Below are 22,474 nucleotides of genomic sequence, written 5' to 3'. Positions count from 1 at the left end.
TAAATGGCCTTCATTATGTTGCATGATATAAACCAACTGGCGTTCAACGTACAGGGCATGGATGATGCTGTTACTGGCTTAAGACGGTGCCCCAAGGAGGAATTTGTAATGATTTTGACTGCTACTTTAGAAGATGCAAATGAGAGGGATGAGAATTAGTCTACCAGCTTGATTTGTGTTTTACATCCATGATCACAGATCACTTCCTTCCTTCTATTGTCTTGGGATCAAGTTTGTCAGTTTATGGTTGAATGCTTTAGCCGATTCCATTGAGTTTTCTGAATAGCAGCTTATTTTATCAATGTCGACATTCTGTACATTGCTCTTTTGCTGGTGATCACATCCTCTTTTTCTGACTCTACATTAAGAATTGGCAGTACCAATTGTTCTGCCAGATTGAACCATCTTCCTTCTTCTCAGAGAGTATTTATCTTGGATTCTCTGTGGTTCTGCCACTGTTGCTTTGCACAAACATTAATACAGTTGAACATAGCCAAGTGAGGCCTCTCTAATGGCAAATCCTTCAACTGGTAATTGCTAATGTCTGTCTGTCTTCCTTTTTGATTGCTGCAACCTGGAAACTTTTTCAATGTTTTGTCAGTAGCTATCAGCACTGACACAGTCTCACCTCTGAGCCAGAAGAGATAGGGTTCAACTCACTTCAAAGACTTGAGTGCAAAAACCTTCACTGAAACTCTAGTGCAATACCAAGGGAATATAACACTGAGGAGCTGTCTTTTGGATGAGCGACGAAATCAAGGCCTTATCAACTATTTCTCTCACTGTCCCGGTCAATATTTATCCCTCAATTAACATTGTGAACATTGTATGTCTGTTTTCAGGAGCTAATTGTGTCTTTCACATTTCCTGTATTACAACGCTTCAAGAGCAGTTCATTGGCTGAGGTCATGAGGTCACTATTTATATACATGCTCTTCCTTCTGCTGACTACTAACTTAGTCCTGCTAGTAGTATTTCAGATTGTGCATATAAAACACACATATATTCAACAGAAGCAGCTAACACTGTCATTATTGTGCCAGGTCGTGAGATGTAGAGGGTTGACCTTCCACATCACAGGCTAATGAAACAGTCCTCCTTAATTCTGGATTCATCCACATGGTCATTGTATAGAGACAAAGTCGAGCCAAGACAATACTCCCTGTTCTTTCATGTGATAGAAGGAACAGAATGAGGCTGAGAGAAGCAACAATCCAAGCAGAGCAAAATTGAATTTCCAATATGGATGTAAACAGTTAAACGTTACGATGTGAAGTGATCTGGCCTGTTGACAGTAAAAAGGAATATGTACAGTAATGCTACTAAATGCAACAAATCATGAGATTAACAGTGAACAAGAGTTTGATTAATTATCAAAAATGTGCCGAATACATTCTATAATTGCCTTATCAGTCCAATTCATCCACATCAAAAGCAATGTACAAATATGCACACATATGTGTATCTTATGGGACACTTTGAAGATGGTACAAGTGGAAAGAACTACTTCACATCATTCTACTTGAGTAAAGTTGAACATGGTAACACGGAAGGTTACTGCCAATTTGGTAACACCGAATCCAATCTATTGATAGGCTGATTGGCCAGACTTTCTGTGTCAACCTGATCTTATCATACATCACACAGTATATATTTAATGTATTTTTGTAATTTGTGATATACAGCACAGAACCAAAAACTACATGCTTAAGCATATTTTGTAACAAAAGCGAAATGGATTAAAAAAGGAAAACAAACTGAGAACTAAAATAGGCAGAAAATCACAGACTTGAATTGCTCAGATGCAAAAAAAAATCGATCATTAAAGAATGGTTGAGTGAACAGCTGGGAGCTGATGTTGAGTAATGACTGAAATGTTCAAGATTCCCGATATGTAACTCTCCTAACCATTCAACAGGCCCTTAAGTTGAGGAATGAATGGGAATGAGATGACTTTCTGAGGATATTGACATGCCCTAGACCCTGCCGAAACCTATGGCGTCGTGGATCTGGTCTTCCCAGAAGCGCTAGGGGAATACGGGTCCCCCGCTAAAAGGGGGCGGAACTTCCAAGGACTTCCGGTATAAAATCGGCCGGCACTCACTCGGTTGGGTAGCACTTGCTTGAACTCTACTGTACTACGAAATATACTTCCTGTTCAACCTTGCAACTTGGGGTGGACTCCTTTGTTTGTGGCGGACTGCAGTACGTTTTGTTAAATCACTGATAGAACTGTACAAGATTGAATACCCAAAATATGCTGGAAAGATTCTGAACGTCATCTGAAAACACACTGCCGACTCTGAGCAGTCACTGTGCAACAGTACATCTGTATTCTAGGCCACTTTGCAATTTTACATTGAGTGCTGTTATTTTAACTGCAAATGAGAAACAGTAAAACCTCTCTCAATAAGGTGCAAATATGCCTTACACCACACCAGATGCATTATCATCAAATGAAAACCGATCCTTTGAGAGTGCAGCAAATATTCCCATGCTGCAGGAATTATGAATGACCTTGGTCCAATATAATTTTTTGTTCCTGAGAATATAACCAAACAAGGTGGAAGGATTCAAGTTTAGGTAGATTTGGAAAACTTGTGGAAATCAAGCAACAGCTTGTAACCCAGATTGTTAACACATTAACACACAGGTTCCCTTGTTCCACACCCAACTTATACTTCTGTGATATAGAAGTTGTGTGCAGCTTCTACGAAAATTGCATCTAACTTTTGAGTTTTCAGCTACTCTTGAAACTGAGCACAAAGTAAAGAAAATATTTATTGATCACCAAATGGAGAAGCTAAGTGGCTAAACATGGACAGAAATATCTTCAGTCAAACCAAATACTGTTTCAGACTTCCTGCCAACAGCAACTTGCTTTGATCTTCTTAATATTCCAAGAGCATATCTTGATTGCTTAGTCACCCTGTTTTTAATGTCCAATTATTAAACAGCGTCACAGAGCAGCTACTTTAAAACCTCTGAAGCTTGAAAGATGAGATGTTTAACTGCACTTGGCTCAGAACATCGAGATGGATTCCACATCTTTGGCACGCTGTAAACTGACAGGCCCCCAAACGTAGGAGGATCCTCGGTCCTTTCTCCTACATGAGTCACATATGCACATGTTCTGGAGCCTTGTCCTCACTTCCATTAATATGTACAAGCCTCAAGCTGCAAGTCTTGGGTGTTCACATTCAGAAACTATCCACCAACGAGGCAACAATGCTAAAGGCATTGTCAACCAGATTCATGGTCTGAATTGACAGGACCAGGGGTCACATCTGTTCCATGGTCGATAGTTGAATACAGCTGTTCACCATTTTATCCCATCACTTCCATCCTATGTTATTCAATCTATTTTAAACTCTAGGGGCTGGATTTTCCACACAACCCCTCCCCCGCTTCTGCGGCAGAGGCAACTCACCATTGGCTGGTGGCTGGGTCTTCTGGTCCCACTGCTGTCAATGGGGTTTCCCGCTCTAGTCAGCACCCCAACCCCCAGCCCTGCTGCCAGGAAACCCACGGCGGAGGATCGGCGAGAATGGCTGTTTATTCAGGCCATGACTTTCAGCGCACTTAATCACCATTTTCAAATTTAGTTGATTACTTTTCATACAATCAGAGAATTTGTATAGTGCAGAAGGAGGCCATTCGGCCCATTGCGTCTGCACCAACTCACTGAAAGAGCACCCTACCCAGACCTCCACCCCGTAACCCCACCTCGGGGCATGTTAGCATGGACAATCCACCTAACCTGTACGTCTTTGGACCATGGGAGAAACCGGAGCACCCGGATGAAACCCACGCAGACATGGGAAGAGTGTGCAGAACTCCACACAGACAGTCACCCAAAGTCGGAATCGAACCCAGGTCCCTGGCACTGTGAGGCAGCAGTGCTAACCACTGTGCCACTCATTTTGTACATCTTTTGACTCTGGTGTTTCAAAAGTTCCGCATGGGCCTGGGTTTTCACGTGTTTCTCAACAAAAGGAATTGCGTGATCATTTTTTCTAATTTTCGGCAGGTTTCCATGTGTCCTTACTTAGGTCCCCTGATTTAATGCATTCCCACGTACAATAAACACTAACTCTTCATTCTGAACAGCAAACTGCGGTACAAGAAACACTAAAATTAGTGTGACAAGGTTTTACCATATGAAGTGGGGGGGGGGGGGGGGGGGGGGTAGTTTGGAGAGCTGGCCGTGCAGCATCAGATGCCCATTCCTGACTTGCTCACTAACCCGGCGAGGCTCAATGTTGTGAGCAGGGCTTCAGAAAGTTATCCCTTCAGAGGTCAATTGCTTCAAGTCAAGTATTTAACAATTCTACAATGAACCCTGAGCTTGAAGGCCCGGGTACCTTCAGCTGGAGTCATGTGTTAGCGCCTGGCCAGCGTGACTCAATTTGAATTACTGACCTTATTTGGGAAGTTAAGTATTGTTTATTTGTGATTTAGATCTTGTAGTGCTATAAGATCAGGTAATAGTTATTTGAGCTTGTTAAATAAAGATTGATTGAATGAGTTCCGGAGATCTCGTGGGTTTGTGCTCACCAAATGGATAGAGCAGCAGGATCTCGGTCAACAATGGCATTATCTGCATATCTCTTGGCATAATCTACTATAAACGGTGGGCAGCAGCTAAAAAAAAACGGATTGCTCTAAATTCAACGTTGGGCCTTTTCAATTACTTGTTGATTCAAATTTTGTTTACATTTTTACTTTAAATTGCCGTTTCACTAATAATGGGTGGCACAGTGCTTAGCACTGCTGCCTCACAGTGCCAGGGACCTGGGTTCGATTCCAGCCTTGGGTCACTGTCTGTGTGGAGTTTGTACGGTCTCCTCGTGTCTGCGTGGGTTTCCTCCGGGTGCTCCAGTTACCTCCCACAGTGTGGGATGTGCAGGTCAGATGGATTGGGCATGTTTAATTTTCCCTTATTGTCCAAGATGTGCAGGTTAGGTGGGGTTGCGGGGATATGGCAGGAGTGGGAGTAGGTAGGGTGCTTTTCCGGAAGTTTGGTGCAGACACGATGGGCCAAATGACCTCATTCTGCACTGTAGGGATTCCATGAGTTTGATTTCGTGGATAATCCAAAAAAATATTGTGCAAGAAACAAACGAACACAATGGAGGCATCTGTAATAGAGTTTGCTGTACCATCAATGATACAACATCGGTTCACAGCCACAACTTCTAGCTTGGGATTCTTTACTATTACCCAGACTCTGTTATACCTGGAAGCTGCCATAACGGGTGTCTGACAATATCATAGTAGGTGTTGATACTGGTAATGGAACAACAGATGTCGAAATCAGCTGGGAGTCAAGCAATAATATTTATGGGGAGGAGGATAAAAGTTGCTCATTTGAAATTATAGTGGTTAGGGTTCCAGGTCATATCCACAGGAGTGTGTGATATCAGCACCACAGTTACAAGTGCACATTCTCCCAATAAATAAAGCTCTTGAGCGAAATTCTCCATCCCGCCCCGCCACATTTCTGCCCCGACCCGCCGGCGGGAGTCTCCGTAACACCGGCCGGTCAATGGGGTTTCCCATTGTGGGGCGGCCCCACGCCGTCGGGAAACCCCCGGGAGCCGGCAAAATGGCGACTCCCGCCGGCGGAGAATGACGCCCCATGACTATTGCTGAAAAAATATACTTGTTGTCAAAGCTTTTTGTCTTGTACTGATCAGGACATTCACAAGAATACAATGTAACGGAAATCAACAAATTTATACTGTATGAGAACAGAGTGCTGATTAGTTGGAAAATGAACTCTGATTGGTAGAGGCATTGCCATGGAAAATCCACTAGTTGTTGGTGACTGGCAGTTAACTGCCAAGCATTTATTGAAATTTAAACCAGGTAGCTTGGCTCTGATTGGTCAAGGCAGTGACCTGAGGAATGAACCAGTGAATGGATGTTACTTATTTTGTTTAGCTGAAACAGGCACAATTGTTATACATGTTCTTTCTGTCTGCAAAGAACAGGGCCCTGTGTATTAAAATATGTAACTTCCAGTGCTAAAGGTCATGACATTTGGAAAACGCTATATGATTTCCTCAATAATTTATTATAAGACATAAAATATGAAATAAGTATTCCTGCAGCCGGCACCCCACCTGCTTCATCTGTCCTGATTTTCGCCGATGGCAAACTGGGTTCCCCTATGCCGAGAGTATTGGTTGCCATTACACTGAATTCATAATCCATCCAAGGGATCAAGTCGACAACCTTTGCTGTTTCCACATTGCCTTCTATATCCTGGGGGTCTAAATAGGAAAAAATGAGAGAAAGGGATGGAGAAAGAGCAAGAGAAAAAACATTTTGAAGTTTGCAACTGACACCAGAGATATTCATACATAAACCACAAGAAGAACTCCTTGCTGATATTAAAGCGTAATATTAAAGGGGATTTTCCTCAACAATTCCATTTATCCAGCAGCAGCTCAGCACTAGAGCCAAGTCTCACATTGTATTACCTTCTGTACTGAGATAACTCAAAAAGCCAAAGGAACATAAATGGCATCAGTAACCATCGATATGGAGGAGGGGGTTGCTCAGGATTCTTACTCATATCCAGTGATTCTGATGGGAAAGGGTGTCTTTGTGGGTTTTGGAAAGGTTAGGATTGGATTTGTTTGTGATGCCCAGACCTTCCTTCCACCGAGATCATTCCATCACATCATTGTCACTCATTCTCACTTCTGCTTACAAATTGTAGTTCTTCCACAGAACTTTGTGACCACTTTCAAATATTCCATACGATTCCAACTATGCCTTCTTTATCCTTTGTGGGAAGGAGGTGGGATTCATCGATTTTCTGGTCATATAGCTTTGAGTTTTTCTAAGGTGTAAGGCATTTTGATCTTTAATGTATTTCTGGGATTCTGCAAGAACCTCCTTAGCTTCTTTTTAACATGTATTTTCTTAATACTTGTAGTGAGGTGGACCAATGCCCTGAGCTCAGAACTGAGTAACAGGAACATGGAGGGGCGAGGAGGACATCAGATGAAGATTATTGGCCGAAGGTACCAAAGCTAAGGCTCATATAGAACCATTAAAAAAAATAAAGACTGGGCACAGATATACATACACACAGAATCTTTATGTTACAGTGGCTGGTGGCTGCCCATTTATGAAATTAGACATGAGCAACGTTTATCTACAGCTGGAGCTCGATAAATCCTCATGGAAGTACGCCACGATCAATGCGCACAAGTGTCTCTACGAGTACATCTCGCTACCTTCCGGAGTATCCTCAGCGAGCGCAGTCTTTCAGTGCGTAATGGAAAATGTCCTGCATGGATTGCCGCGAGTTGCGGTTTACATGGATGACGAGCGAGTCACAGTGATCACGGACCAGGAGCATTAACGGAGCGTCAAAGTGGTGTTGCAGCGTTTTTCTGAGTGTGGGATCCACTGGCAGCACATGAAGTGTGTGTTTCACGAAAAAGAAGTCGTCCACCTGGGATATAGGGTAAACCGAGACAGCCTGCGCCGGCCACCGAGAAAGTGAGAGTCATTCACCTGGCTTCGCCCCACGAGACATCACGGAGCTGTGCTATTTTCTTGGATTGATCAATTATTATGGCAAATTCATTCCAAATTGGACCCTGACCCCCCCTTCATTTTTTTTTACATAGAACATACAGTGCAGAAGGTGGCCATTCGGCCCATCGAGTCTGCACCGACCCACTTAAACCCTCACTTCCATCCTATCCCCATAACCCAATAACCCCTCCTAATCGTTTTGGATACTAAGGGCAATTTAGCATGGCGAAACCATCAAACCTTCAGGTCTTTGGACTGTGGGAGGAAACCGGAGCACCCAGAGGAAACCCACGCAGAAACGGGGAGAACGTGCAGACTCCGCACATACAGTGACCCAGCAGGGCATCGAACCTGGGACCCTGGCGCTGTGAAGCCACAATGCTATCCACTGTGCTACCGTGCTGCCCCTCAAGAAGCCCCAGCCTTGGGTGTGGAGCAAGGCCCAGGATGAGGCGTTTAAAAAAGTGATCCTTCAAAACCCTTATTTGTCACATGTGATGCAAAACTGTATGGGATTGGGCAGTCCTGTCTCATCAGGTGAGCAATTGCCGTGAATGTCTGATCGCCTTTGCTCCTGGATGCTGGCTGTGGCTGAGCATAAGTACGCTGAAATAGAAAAAGGTCGACGGTCGTATTTGGGGTGAAGAAATTGCATCAGTATGACTATGGCCGCCATTTCTTTTTGTCGTGGATCACCCCCCCCCACTCCCCGTCTGCATCAATGGCTCCAAAGTGGAGATGGTTGATAGCTTTAAGTTCCTGGGGGTCACCATCACGAACAGTCTGTCCTGGTCCACTCACATTGATGCAACAGTCAAGAAAGCCCAACAACATCTCTAATTCCTACGGAAGTTAATGAAATTCGGCATGTCTGCATCGACTCTCACAAACTTCTACAGATGTGCCATAGAGAGTATCCTATCCGGCTGCATTACAGCTTGGTGTGGCAACTGCTCAGCCCAAGATCGCAAGAAACTACAGAGTGTGGTGAATTCAGCTCAAAGCATCACACAAGCTTGCCATCCTCCCATTGATTCTGTATACACCTCCCGCTGCCTCAGGAAGGCAGACAGCATTGTCAGAGACCCCTCCCACCCAGGCTTTGCCCTCTTCCAGACCCTTCCATCAGGCAGAAGATACAGAAGTCTGAAGACCTGCACATCCAGACATAGGAACAGCTTCTTCCCCACAGCTACTAGACTCCTCAACGACTCCCCCTCGGCCGGATCTGTTCCCTGTAAGAACACTATTCACGCCGCCCTATGCTGCTCTTGCTCATATATTTGCTTTGTTTGGCCCCTTGTTCCGCACTGTAACCAATCACTGATTGTCGATGTACCATCTGTCAATGTACTCTGTCGATTAATCTTTTTTTGTCTACTGTGTACGTTCCCTTGGCCACAGAAAAATACTTTTCACTGTACTTCGGTACATGTGATAATGAATCAAATCAAATCAAATCAAACAAGCCGCTGTTGGGCTTCTCCACGAAGGCAGAGTGATCCCATCAATTGCTCCTGCAAGGATTCAGCGCTGCACCTTGTTACCGGCTACTTATGAGTACTCTTTTGAGCACCACCCAGGAACCTAAATCACACATGCCGATGAGTTGAGCCATCTCCCTCTTTGGACCTAGTCAGCAAACCCCCCCTACGGCGGACCAAGTGTTTGTTGTCCTGAATTTTATGGACTCCTTGCCCATCACGACACCATGTCTTCGTGACTGGATGCAAACAGACCTCGTCCTTGCCGGAGTGCGATATGGTGGGCAGCATCAACGGCTACCTGCCGAGTTGAAGACTTTCTCCTCAAAGTCCTCGGAACTGACCTTAGAAGATGGTATCCTTCTGTGGGGCACGAGGGTTGCTGCTCTAGGGAAGGGTCCCGAAATAGCGTTAAACGACTTTCACAACAGGCACCCAGGAATGTCCAAAATGATGATGCTGGCTGGGTATTATGTCTGGTGGCCGGGTTTGGGCACGGATATCGAGCCGTTGGCTCAACACTGCTCCATCTGTCAAGAGCACCAGATGCTCCTTGCGATGGCACACCCTTGGGAGTCCTCACCCGACATGAGGAACGGGCCCTGAAGATCGCGGGTGCAACAGAGGTCAGGGCAGTCACCGACTGTGAGGTTGGCGTATGTCGCAGATGTGAGGATCCACTGCCACCGCCCAGATGACCTGCCTCAGGCGAATTGTTCAAAGGAAACCACCATGGATGTGCCACAGCTTTCATCGGCAGCTTCCGCCAGCGCAGAGACACACACCTCAGTGGGCAATATTAGTGGACAGCTTTCTGGAGCACAATCTGGTGAGCACCACACATTTGCTGATGCACATCAGGTGAAGGCAGGAACATCCAGGAAGGGGCAGCAGTCGGAGGTCTGCAGGACCCCAGGACTCAGCTGAGTCCCAGTCAGATGCTGAACCTCTGGACCAGGCTATCCCAGAGCTCAATCAGTCGGGAGGGTGTGGCCGTGAGATTTAGAGGGGGAATGTCAGCGACACTCCAGCGAGTCAATATCTGATTAGAGGAGTCCCAAAGGCTACGGGTGCAGGAGATGCCGCCGGCATTACGTGGCACCGAGGCCAACACTGCTAGGCTGGCGACCGCAGTGGAGCCTGGTGCACGATGTCTGCACCATGAGTGGTGGAGTCCAAGGCATGGCTCAAGTCAGTGACGACTATGGCCGAGTGCCTCGACAGGTACTGCAGAGCATGTCCCAGTCACTGAGGAGCATCGCTGAGGGCGTCGACACCATGCTGCAAAAATGGGGTGCCTCCAGGACCTGCAGCACCAGATGGCCCAGAGGCCTCTGGAGCTCACTCCAGCTGCCCTTCCAGTCCCCCACAGCCCAGCGAGCACCATCAGGAAGGAGAAAGCACTGAGGCCAACCCTCGGCCTTCCACCAGGGAGACGGTGGCGGCTTCCAGTTCTTCCGAATTCCTCCCCCCAACTCCTGACACTGGCACATCTTACTGTTAGCAGGCAGAAGAGGGTGGCTGTGCCATGCCGGTGACACTGGCAAGTCGGCCAGGGCCCTTCGGCTCCAGGCCCTCCAGAGAAAATCCACCTGGGGCGTGGAAAGCAGCAGACTGCTTCCACCTCTGATGTGCATCTTGGGGACACACCAGACCATGTAGTTGAAGAAGATTGAGGAGAGTTGAGTGGGCACTGGAGGGCACTGAGTGGGGTCACTATCTGTATCTAGGGGAAATGGAAATTGTGTGCACGATTAAAACATGTTACATCTGATACTTACGAGACCTCTGTCACGTTAATTTCCACAGCGGGCCTGCCTGCACCCCCACCCCTTATTGCCCTCCGCTCCCCTCCCCCGGCCCTGGGGCGACACCTGTCATGGAAGGCTTCAGCCCCCCCGACCAAGACCAACCCCCACCCACCCTCCTGAGCAGTTCACCACCCGCCACCCTGAGCACTGGGGCAGCCTCTCCAGTGTCCTTGAACTGCATATCCGCGAGTGGAAATGCCTCCTCAGTTCCCCTCAGCAGCCATTGCACCAGCTTCACCTTTTTGAAAAGGAGTAGCAGACTTTGCTGGTGTGATTTCTCGCTGGGGATCCGGTTAGATCCCGGAAGGCAGTTAGATTTGTCTTCAATCTCGCTGATGAGATTGAAATGAATGCAACTTGGTTTACAATTTTCTCGCCATCTTTGGGCGAGATCTCAAACTCGCCATCGGGACTGGGCTGGTTAGATAGCGAATCTCGATTTTGGCCTTTCCCGCTATCTAACCGGCTCGTCTCGATCCGCTTTGGGCGCGACACGGACGTTAGATTGGGGCCTAGAAGTCGTGTGGAGAATTCGCTCACTGAACCGATCTCCCATGGATGAGCTCCTGCACATGGCTCTCAATAAGCACCCGGTGTGGTCACCATAAACTACTGCTGAGTGGGTTAATAAAGGTTTTCCACGTAAAGGGGAAATTAAATCCGTAATTTGTTTGGTCTCATTGAGAAGAAAGCACGGGGTGAGGAGGTAGTGAGATCCCCCGGTTAAGAGTCATGCAAAGGATATCACACTACTTTCTCCATCCCTTGTACACCACGGTCACATTTCCCACTGGGAATTAGTGCCCAAGCTCACACGAGAGTTGGTGATTGCGACAAAAGAAACTGGAGCAGGCCATTCAGCCCCTCAAGCTTGATACCGCCATTCAGTTAGACCATAGCTGATCTGCACCTTGGCTCCGTTATTCCATTCTTGGTACAGAACCCGTGATATCCTTGGCTAACCAAGAAAAATCAATCTCAGTTTTGAAAATTTCAATTGACTGACTGGCCACAGTCTTTCTATGGAGAGAGAGCTCCCGATGTTTGCTACTCTTTACACGAAAAAGTGCTTCTTAAATTCACTTCTGAAAGGTCTGCTGCTCATTGTTGTGTTGGGCGCTCTGGATCCGTGGAACACATACAGGTCACCAACACTTGAAATAGTGCAACACTATTTTATTGAGTCATTAACAGTTTAACATACTCTCACTGTGGGTTAACGCAATACTAGCTTTAACTAAAGACCTTTGCCTTGTCCTAACCAGTCGATGCACTCAGCACATGGTGAATGTCTGTGCTGCAGGCTGTGAGCTCTGTCCTCTAGGAAGCTGCAGCTCGAATGAGCGGGAACTCTGATGCCCTCTGTCTTTATAGTGCGTGTGCTCTAACTGGTAATTGGCTGCGGTGATGTGTGTGTTGATTGGTCCCACTGTGTGTTCATCAGTGTGTGTGTCTGCACCATGATATACTGGTGTATGTTATGACACTCATTTTATGATTGTTCCCCTTCGCTCCTGACTCCGTCACCAAAGGAAATTGCTTCTCGGAGCTTCAAGAGCAGGGGCTCAATGAATAAAGGAGTGCATGCAGGCTGGCACGCAGAATTGTATGGTATTAGATTGTTGGACCAATTGAATCAAACAGAATTGAACCTTGTTTCTCTTCATGTTGATGATTTGTGAATTCGGTGACGACACTTTTACATCTGCACACCTCAATGGGACATTGCAATTCCTGTACATGTGAGAAATGAGGCCCTGTGAATCATCCATCCATTGAACAAGGAAATGGGATGATACACAAAACAAGGTACCCAAGATAAAGGAGTGGTTCTGGTGGTGGACGAACAGCTTAGAGGTCGCATGTTCACATCCCATTGTGACCAGAGGTGAAACGCAATCAAATGGATCTGGCATGAGGAAACAGATATAGAAGCTCAATTGTTTCACTCATTTTAATGTCCTTCTGAAGAGTATCAGCAATCGCTCCATAACACAATCTGAATGAGGGCAGGCTTGAAGTCAAAGGGAAGGCATCACAATCGGCAATAAGCGAGACTTTGCCAATGTTGCCCTCATCCTGAGAACACATGACTCTTGAAGCAGCTGTGATTTTCTCCAGAACTGCTTGGGAGACCTGTGCTAACCTCTTTCAATGCTGCAGCATCCCAATTAAAATGGGACCCCCTTGAGAAAGAAGCTCCTTTGTCACTCAAACCTGCCCCAATTTAAAAGACAGCTAATTCATCAGCTGCAGCTTGCGTTACTCTGGCACCCTGCCCATTGTCTTGGGAGGTACTTGGTGTGTGGTTAAGACAATGCACCCCATAGGTAAGCATGTTTTGCAGTCATCATTGTGCCAGACATGTCTACCTTCTGTATTGTCCTTCAGTCAGTGTACATGGCCCATGTGGAATGTTGGAGGGAAAGCAACAGTGAAGGCATGCAAAAATCCCCCACACACTCCACACAAACACAGTTCAAATATATGTTTTTGCACAAGCTGCTCTGAATGATTGCAATGTAGCTTGCAAGTTGGGTGGGTATCGAAGGCTTGAATTCACTTAAAATTAAGAGTGAGCAATCTTTGCTCCATGTGATGAACATTACAGTCCTGTAAGTATTCACTCTGTGGCGTCAGTTTGCTCTCGCTAGTCACAGGGAAACTTTCTGGGGGAAGTATATGCTTATGGCAGCTACCAATCTGTTAACGAAAACAGAGTTAACCAGTGAAGGCAGGAAGTAGCTGATGCATATCAACTATGACGTTTGGTTCAGTTCCTGGTCAATCCTACTTTGGGTAACCCCAGCCTGGACTGAGATAACATTACAATTGAACTCTTTATCCCCATGCAGAGAAGAAAACCTTTGAAGAGGTTCCTGGTTTTGATTACTACAATCCCTGGTAAAAGGTGGCTAGCTAGGACATCATTTGAGGACAGATCTTGGGAGAGCAATAATACCTTACCTACTGCTAATTTAGCATTATGACCCTTTATAGCACTGTTTACAAAGAAAATATTTGAAGGTGCTTCACAGAGTTGCTTTATAATAATAATAATCATCGCTTATTGTCACAAGTGGCTTCAATGAAGTTACTCTGAAAAGCCCCTAGTCGCCACATTCCGGCGCCGGTTTGGGGAGGCCGGTACGGGAATTGAACCCGCGTTGCTGGCCTTGTTCTGCATTACAAGCCAGCTGTTTAGCCCACTGTGCTAAACCAGCCCCATGGGAAAGAATGCTTAGACTGGAAAGAAAAGAGCAGGAGATGCATTGGGAAGGACCACATCAAAAATACTGCTTTGGTGAACTGGTTCTCAACACCTCGTGGTGGAACAGTGGTTAGTTGGGGTTACAGGGACTGGCCGAGGTAGAGTGCTCTTTCGGAGGTCGGGGCAGACTCGATGGGCTAAATGGCCTCCTTCTGCACTGTAAGGATTCTATGAATCTTGGCACATAGAATATGACTAATAGAAGAAACAGAGGCCAATGCAACCGGCCCTATTACCATGTTTTTGTTGTTCAACCAAGCCCCTTTTAACAGTGGGTAATGACTGACCTGTTTTGGCCTCTTTCCATCCATCCAAATCAAAAATCTTCTGCCGAATGGTATACTTGGAGATTGGGCTGTGATTGTCTGTACCTCGACTCCAGGACAATGTCACAAACGTGTCTCCGGCATTTTCAACTCTTACCCCTCCAGGAGGTCCCGGTGGACCTGGAAAAACGATAAATGAAGTTTGAGTCACACAAAGCGCAGAACAGACATTGCAGTTTTCCGTGAAAGAAATACCGTCAATAAATATTCTTCTCACCAATTAATAAAGACAAACGGCAGCTCATAAAAAAGGTCACTCTAAAACGACATTAAACCCAAAACACTCCAAAAATGTGAGAATGATTTCTGTTCATCCTCCATGACGCAGGTTCATTTTAAGAAATTCTGACTGAGGTATTTGATGTATGGTAAGCTGATTCAAACCAGGGTTAATAAGTTGTCAGAATTGACAAACACAGTAAAATTCGGCGTGGAGCAAATAATTGAAACTCTCGTTATGGCACAGACTGAATGAAGAGTTCTAACTCTGTTTGATTAAAAAAAATCCCTTTATATAACTTTCTGTAAGAGAAGGTTTCAACGTGCTTTACAGAAGAAGTGGATATCAGCTAGGAAAGAGGAGGGAAAAGTTAAGAAAGGTGGCTCAAGGCAGGTTTAAAGAAGCATGCAGAGGAGAGGTAAAGAGGTAAAGAGCTTTAATAAGGTGAGGGCTCCAACCTTAATGGCGGAATGATGGAGATGAGAGAATCAAAGAGCTGTGGTATATGCTGAGACATAGGGATGGAGGAGATTTCATCAAAGCTCCAAAAAGATTTCAACTCCATGCTATTACCCGACTTGACAAAAGGTCTATGCAGTATCCAGGCAGTTCCCCCACATCTAAAAGGAACAATAAACTGTGAACACACCTATGAATGCAGCAGTGTAAGTGTTACCTGCCCATAACAGCTCAATCTCAAAAATGAGGGTTTTATCTTTTTTTAGTTAGTACAGCGCAGTCACAATGGGCACGGCCTAAGGTTTCTTCGTGTCATATGTGGCGAGTTTTGCTGGAGGTTCCCCCACCACTATCTAACGACACTTAGTCACTTTACTGGGCCCTGGGGAGTTTCTCACAAGTTTAGCCCATTCTTAGAATTATTTTTATTACTGGAGAGCTTTACTTTATTGCCAATCAGACTTGTTCCTCAGAAATGGTGCCACGATCTCTAAATGAGCTTCTGGGTCCCCCACACCCCCCACCCCTCAGTGAGGACACCCCGCTATGTGGTCCCAGAGTGCCCCCTCTTCAGGCCCCCCACACACCATTACAGCCCTCCCCTTTCCAGGACCACCACCCATCACCCCCCCAACCTCCAATGGGCCCGTTCTTATCGGCCCTTTACCCCCCCCCCCCACTCTTTGTAACCCCCTCCTTTCATGTGCATGCTTGGCAGTGCCACCCTGGCATCCGGACACCCTTGCCCTACCACCCTGGCAGTGCCCCTGACAGCTTGGGGCAGTGCCACTCAGGCACCTTGGCAGTACCAAGGTGCCCATGTTCCAGGGGCTGGTTTAGCACAGGGCTAAATCGCTGGCTTTGAAAGCAGACCAAGGCAGGCCAGCAGCACGGTTCAATTCCCGTACCAGCCTCCACGAACAGGCGCCGGAATGTGGCGACTAGGGGCTTTTCACAGTAACTTCATTTGAAGCCTACTTACCCATTTGTGTTAATGTCAAATCAAAAGCTGCTGGTTATAGCAAATAAGTGATTTTCATTCATTTCATTTCCGGCAGTGGGCCAGAGGACACCCTGAATACCCTGGGGCCTCCAATGGCCCCTCCCCTGGTGCCTTTCCGCCTGGTGCACGTATGTGTGGATCAGTACTGAATGGCGCCTGGCAGAGGCTTCCCTGGGGAGGTCATTAGATGCCAGGAAGCCGGTAGGTCCCGGGTGATAGGCTTAGTAGGTTTAAGACCTACTTAAGCGAGCGGAGCTTGGTCACACCCATTGTGGGCAGGATGTTGATCTTGATGCCTTGTAAGACCTGGGTAGGTCTCACGAGTGTACCGGCTGGCATGAAGCCCACGGGTGGCTTCACCCGACATCTACCGGCCACGTCGTGCTCCTGTTCGAGTGCGACCCGGCTGGTAAATCTCACCCGTGAGATTATCTTGAACCTCATTGCAAAATGAATGACAGTCTAAATATTCTGCTGCTACAGTTAATATTGTGCCACACTGCTGCAATTTGTTAGTCATTTTAAAGCTCAGATTGGAACAGAACATGCCCAGTACTTGAGGACACTGCCTGACCGGTCCTGAGTGCCAATTGTGGCTTGCCTGGCAACACCTTCCCCTGTGCAGTACAACGCTTTGGGTTCAAGTCCCATTCCAAGGCTTAAGTGCCTAAATTCAAGGCTGACACTCCAGTGCAGGGCTGTGGGAGTGCTGCACTGTTGGAGGTGCTGATCTTTCAGATGAGACATTAACCAAGGCCCTAATGCTTGCTCCGGTGACACTGTTTCAAAGAAGAACAGGTCGTGGGAGGTGGGGAGGGGGGGTTATCCCCGGTGTCCTGGCCAATATTTATCCTCAAACAACATCACAACAGGTTATCTCGCCATTATCACATTGTTGTTTGCAAAGGTTTGCTACGCAAATATTTCCTACCATGTTTTTTACATTGCAACCGTGTCTACACTTCAAAAAATACTTCATTAATAGTAAAGTGCTTTTAGACGTGAGTGCCCAGAGGAGTGCTCTATAAAACAAAGCTTGTTTTTTTTTAAACGTCTTGTCATTGGTTACCTCAAAATCTGTTAGATATTTGACACTAAAATTCAGCAGTTGTCATTCCTCAAGTCCAGAAGATTGAAATATTCTTCATCCAACAGTAAAAACCTTTCGAGGTGCTCCGAATGGGACTTCCAGTCACGTCATATGAAAGCAGGACGCTTGAAAGGCGGTTTTGTCTTTGATCCGGTTTCCCGTTTTTTCAGGGATGTTCAAACACATTTCGTGGATTTAGGGAACCTTTTTCCGATAGAGGCATGCCGAAGAAGAAGTCCAATGTAAAGAAAGGCCAGTTGAAAGAGCTTGAAGGAGGGGAGATGGCTGCCGTGCCCATTGCATTAGACACGCTGGCTGTGGTGATGGCGCAGTTGTTGGAGAAATTCGACAGGCTGATGAACAGGCAGTTTGAGTGGCAGGGCAAGGAGATAAAAGATTCATTTGAAGCCACTGTTGACGAGGCACTGGGCCCAATTCGTAAACAACTAGAAAATACCTTGAATGTGGTGAATGTACAAGGTGAGATGTTCAAGGGTGTGGAGGAGGCCTTGCCGCAGCATGAGAAGCATTTTGCCTTGTTGGAAGCGGAGTTGCTGCTCGTGGCGGACAGTAACAAGACTCTGCGGCTGAAGTCTTACAACACCAGGTTAAAGTCCAACAGGTTTGTTTCGAATCACTAGCTTTCGCAGTTCCTTCACCTGATGAAGGAGTTGCGCTCCGAAAGCTAGTGATTCGAATCAATCCTGTTCAACCGTAACCTGGTGTTGTAAGACTTCTTACTGTGCCCACCCCAGTCCAATGCCGGCATCTGTACATCTGAGGCTGAAGGTGGAAGATCTTGCAAACAGATCGAGGCGGTTGAACCTCAGATTGGTGGGGCTGCCTGGAGGGATCGAAGCCGACCCAGTACTTCTTGGAGATTTTTTCTCGACTCGTGGGAGGGGATGAGGTGTTCACCTCTCCGGAGTTCATCAGGCGTCCCGGTGGATGCCATAGTCCGAACGAGACACCGCGGGCAGTAATTATCCCTTTTCGCAATTATCAGAGGAAGGAGAGGGTCTTGGAGTGGGCAAAAAGGAACCATAATATTGACTGGGATGGGAACACGGTGCGAATATACCAGGACATTGGGACTGAGCTGGCGAAGAGATGTGCGGCCTTCAACAATGCAAAGGTGTTGTTTTATAGTAAAAGGTCCGTTTCGGGATGATGTACTCGGTCTGACTGTGGGTCATACTGGTTTGAAAAAAATCACTTCTTCGACACATCGGATCCGGCGGAGGCCTTCATTAGAGAGAAGAAGCTGGGTACGGTCCGAGAAGGACTTTTGGGGTCTTTGTGGGGTGTATATACAGTGTTTTTATGCCTCTTTTTGTGATGTTCTTGTGTTCTTGAAGGTTGGGGCCATCAGAAGGAGGACTGACATGTTTCTTGGAGGGGAGAGGAGTGTGTTAGTGTCTGGGATTGGGCATTTTGGTGGTGGGGGAGTGGGGTAGGAGAGATTAGGTGGTTGTTGTTTTATTTTAGGGGGGTTTCGAAGGGGAAGGCTGGGTGGGGGCCATCTCACTACCAGGAAATGGAAGAAGTGGCTAGTGAACGGGAGTGGAGTGCGGGTAGAGGCTGTGACTCGTTGGGCCAGGTTGGGTGGGGCTCGCTATTTGTTTGGTTAGTGGGAGAATGGGGTTGGGTGAGGTGGCAGGAAGTCTGCGAGCCTTGGAGAGAGGGGGAGAACTAACAGTGACCAGGGATTCTCTTTTGTCTCACCCCAGAGGTGGGGTTGGAACATGTGGGGCATATAGGGGCCTGTCAATAGGGCAAGAGTTTTTGCCCACTTAGTTTTGGGGTGTTCCTACAAGAAACTCACCTGTGGGTACGGGACCAGACCAGGCTGCAGGCGACCAGGTTTTCCACTCAGGATTTAACAGTAGAGCTCGGGGAGAGACGATTCTGGTCAGCAAGAGGGTTGTTTTCAGGCAACAATGGTTCTGGCCGACCAAGGGGGTTGTTAGTGATGGTTACGGATACACTGGAGGGGAAGGCCATGGTTAGTGAACGCTTATGCCCTGAATTGGGATGATGTCAAATTTATGGACCGGTTGCTGGGCACAATATTGGAATAAAATACACGCCAATTTATTTTAAGTGGATTTTAAGTGGGGGGGTGGATTTTAACTATGTGTTGGATCCGAAGCTGGATCACTCCAGGCTGAAGTCAATGGCCCTTTTGGGTATGGTGAGGGTGCTGTCTCCATGGAGGAGACAGGAGGCAGCATGGTAGCATAGTGGTTAGCACTATGGATTCACAGTACCATGGTCCCAGGTTCGATTCCCGGCTTGGGTAACTGTGCGGAGTCTGCACGTTATACCCGTGTCTGCATGGGTTTCCTCCGGGTGCTCCGGTTTCCTTCCACAAGTCCCAAAAGACATGCTGTTAGATAACTTGGACATTCTGAATTCTCCCTCTGTGTACCTGAACAGGTGCCGGAGTGTGGCGACTAGGGGATTTTCACAGTCAATTCATTGCAGTGTTAATGTATGTAAGCCTACTTGTGACAATAAAGATTACTGTTATTAAAAGGTGCTGACCCGTGGCAGTTTACGCATCTGGGATAAGGAGTTTTCGAATATTTTTCCCCGGTACAGAAGCTATCCTCGAGAATTGCTGAACACAAACTTTAACTGGTCATACAGCAAATGGATGCAGTGGCCAGCACACAGCAAGGAGCCGCAATCAGCAAATGAGTGAGTAACCAGTTTGTCTGTTTTGGTGGTGTTTCTCCCTGGACAAATGTTAACAGGACACCAAATGATCTTCCTGCTGTTCACTGAGAATTCTTGGCAGGGGTGGGGGTCTCTGAAGCCTACTCCTACCTCGTCCTGCGATTTATTTTGTTGCACAGGGCCATGTGACAATTTGCATTACGGTTATTGCTGATGAACCTTATTTTCATAATGAATGGCCACCTTTTCACCATCGTAATCAAAGGCTACCAGTATTCGGAGTCAGGCCCAACAGGAAAATCTGAAACCCATTTTGGAATGGGCTGCAAAATCAGCTGAATCTAAAATTTAACCCTGAGCGCTAAATATGGCGAGCCTAGCAGTCCAACCCATGAGGTGAGTGCGACATGGCAAAACACAAATGGGGTAGAATTTCCACTTTGAGACCAAATCCCAAAGCTTACATTTTAGGTTTCACTCAAATATATCACCGAACGCGAAATCGGCCATGAACCAGTGAAATCAGGCAGCGCGGTGAATGTAATGTTTATTTTCAAAATTTGCTTTGAAAATGGTCCTTGACAAGTTTAGGGGGTAACTTTTTTGTACTTTGACTCCTACAGCGGAAACTGGATTCACAACAAACAAAATTTGCAATTTAATCGCAGTGTTTTGCCAGCGCATATGAATAACCTGAAAATAATGGAAAAACATAACAACATGGAATCATTTACTGGTTGCATTGGGGCACTGCAGTCAGTTTCGTAATGGATTGAAGCAAATTATATTCAAACGTTTGCCCATAAAGATCCTTCGTTCCGCAAGAAAAAAAGTTAATTTTTAGAGCCTTTTCAAATGTCCCAAAATGATTCCAATGAGTGGAAACACCCAGTGGTAATTCGTTCATTCTGAAAACGTGGCTGGTTTCGTGGCCAGGGCTAGCTTCTCACGCAATCCTTATTAAAGCAATGCAAATAATTGCTGGACGTTAAGTGCTCTTAGAAGTTCCACGATCTTTTGTGCTGATTTAATCAATTTGGGGGAAATTGCAACAAGACAGTGCACCCGAGCAGAAACCCCAGGCCATGTTATGTTCTTCCCACATTCCAGTCGCGGTCCCGGCGCTGGGAGTCCATTTTAAGTCAATCTTCTTATATTTTAGTGCTTTTAAGTGGCTAAGGCACCCAATTTGGAGAACAGCTGTTCCTTGACTCATAACATATGCGCCATCTCCTTGCAAACCTGTCATTAGCCATGTGCCATTTTGCACATGAATGGTGTCTGCAGCAGTGGTTTTCCAATTACACTGGAGGTACAGTGAGGGAGTTTTGAATGGCCCACAGTTCTAGCAACACAGAAACTGGGACTTTCCACTTACTGCCAAGGATGCACCAGCTTAGCAGTTACATTAATGCGAGCTCACACAATCCTACCCACCCCTCCCCTCCCCCAAATGAGGTATTCTACATTCTACATTAACACCAAAAATACATTTTGTTCCTCTCGACTATTCGTTTCATCTGGTTCAACCTCAAACCCCACTTGCTGGTATGCAAGTACAGGGCTGGTTTAGCTCAATTGGCTACACAGCTGATTTGTGATGCAGAACAAGGCCAGCAGCGCGGGTTCAATTCCCGTACCAGTTTACCTGAACAGGCAGCAGAATTTGGTGACTAGGGGCTTTTCACAGTAACTTCATACTTGTGATAATAAAAGGTTATTATTATAAGCTGCAACAGTCAATTAGAATAGAATAGAAGCATAGAATCCCTACAGTGCAGAAATAGGCCATTCGGCCCATCGGGTCTGCACCGAACCTAGAAAGAAGCACACCTAGCATGCCCACACTCCCACCCCTTCCCGTAACCTCACCGAACCTTTTGAACAATTGATGGCCAATCAACCTAACCTGCACATCTTTGGACTGTGGGAGGTAACAGGAGCACCCAGGAAATCCACCCAGACACGGGGAGAACATGTAAACTCCACACAGTCACCCATGGCCGGAATTGAACCAGGGTCCTTGGAGCTGTGAGGCAACAGTGCTAACCACTGATGCCACCGTGCTGATCTAATTCACTAACAAATCTTTACAGGAAGTAAAGGAAAATAAACATAGGATAAACAGAGGTAGATAAAAGAGATTGAAAGTTTTGACATGTGTGAATTTTGGAATATTTCCAACATAATTAAAATCTAAAGGAGTGAGGCCTCATAGAACATAGAACATAGAAAATACAGCACAGAACAGGCCCTTCGGCCCACGATGTTGTGCCGAACCTTTGTCCTAGATTAATCGTAGATTATCATTGAATTTACAGTGCAGAAGGAGGCCATTCGGCCCTTTGAGTCTGCACCGGCTCTTGGAAAGAGCACCCTACCCAAACTCAACACCTTCACCCAACACCAAGGGCAATTTGGACATTAAGGGCAATTTATCATTGGCCAATTCACCTAACCTGTACATCTTTGGATTGTGGGAGGAAACCGGAGCACCCGGAGGAAACCCACGCAGACACGGGGAGGACGTGCAGACTCCGCACAGTCAGTGACCCAAGCCGGAATCGA

General features: G+C 46.5%; 1 protein-coding gene across 11 annotated transcripts in view; it reads right to left on the bottom strand.

Moving 5' to 3' along the window:
• The window catches only part of LOC140396152 (contactin-1-like), a 1,065,645-nt gene that overhangs the window by 370,042 nt on the left and 673,129 nt on the right, over positions 1-22,474 (bottom strand). For all 11 annotated transcript variants that reach the window (XM_072484363.1, XM_072484362.1, XM_072484364.1 and 8 more), the window contains 2 exons: positions 14,414-14,572; positions 6,129-6,278 (listed from right to left, as the gene is read on the bottom strand). In XM_072484363.1, coding sequence (XP_072340464.1) covers positions 6,129-6,278; positions 14,414-14,572 — 309 coding nt within the window. The remainder of the gene's footprint in view (positions 1-6,128; positions 6,279-14,413; positions 14,573-22,474) is intronic.

This window comes from Scyliorhinus torazame, chromosome 19, assembly GCF_047496885.1.
Source record: "Scyliorhinus torazame isolate Kashiwa2021f chromosome 19, sScyTor2.1, whole genome shotgun sequence".
Lineage (NCBI taxonomy): Eukaryota > Metazoa > Chordata > Chondrichthyes > Carcharhiniformes > Scyliorhinidae > Scyliorhinus > Scyliorhinus torazame.
The sequence above is the reverse complement of the archived record's forward strand: the minus strand, read 5'-3'. Positions and strand labels throughout refer to the sequence as shown.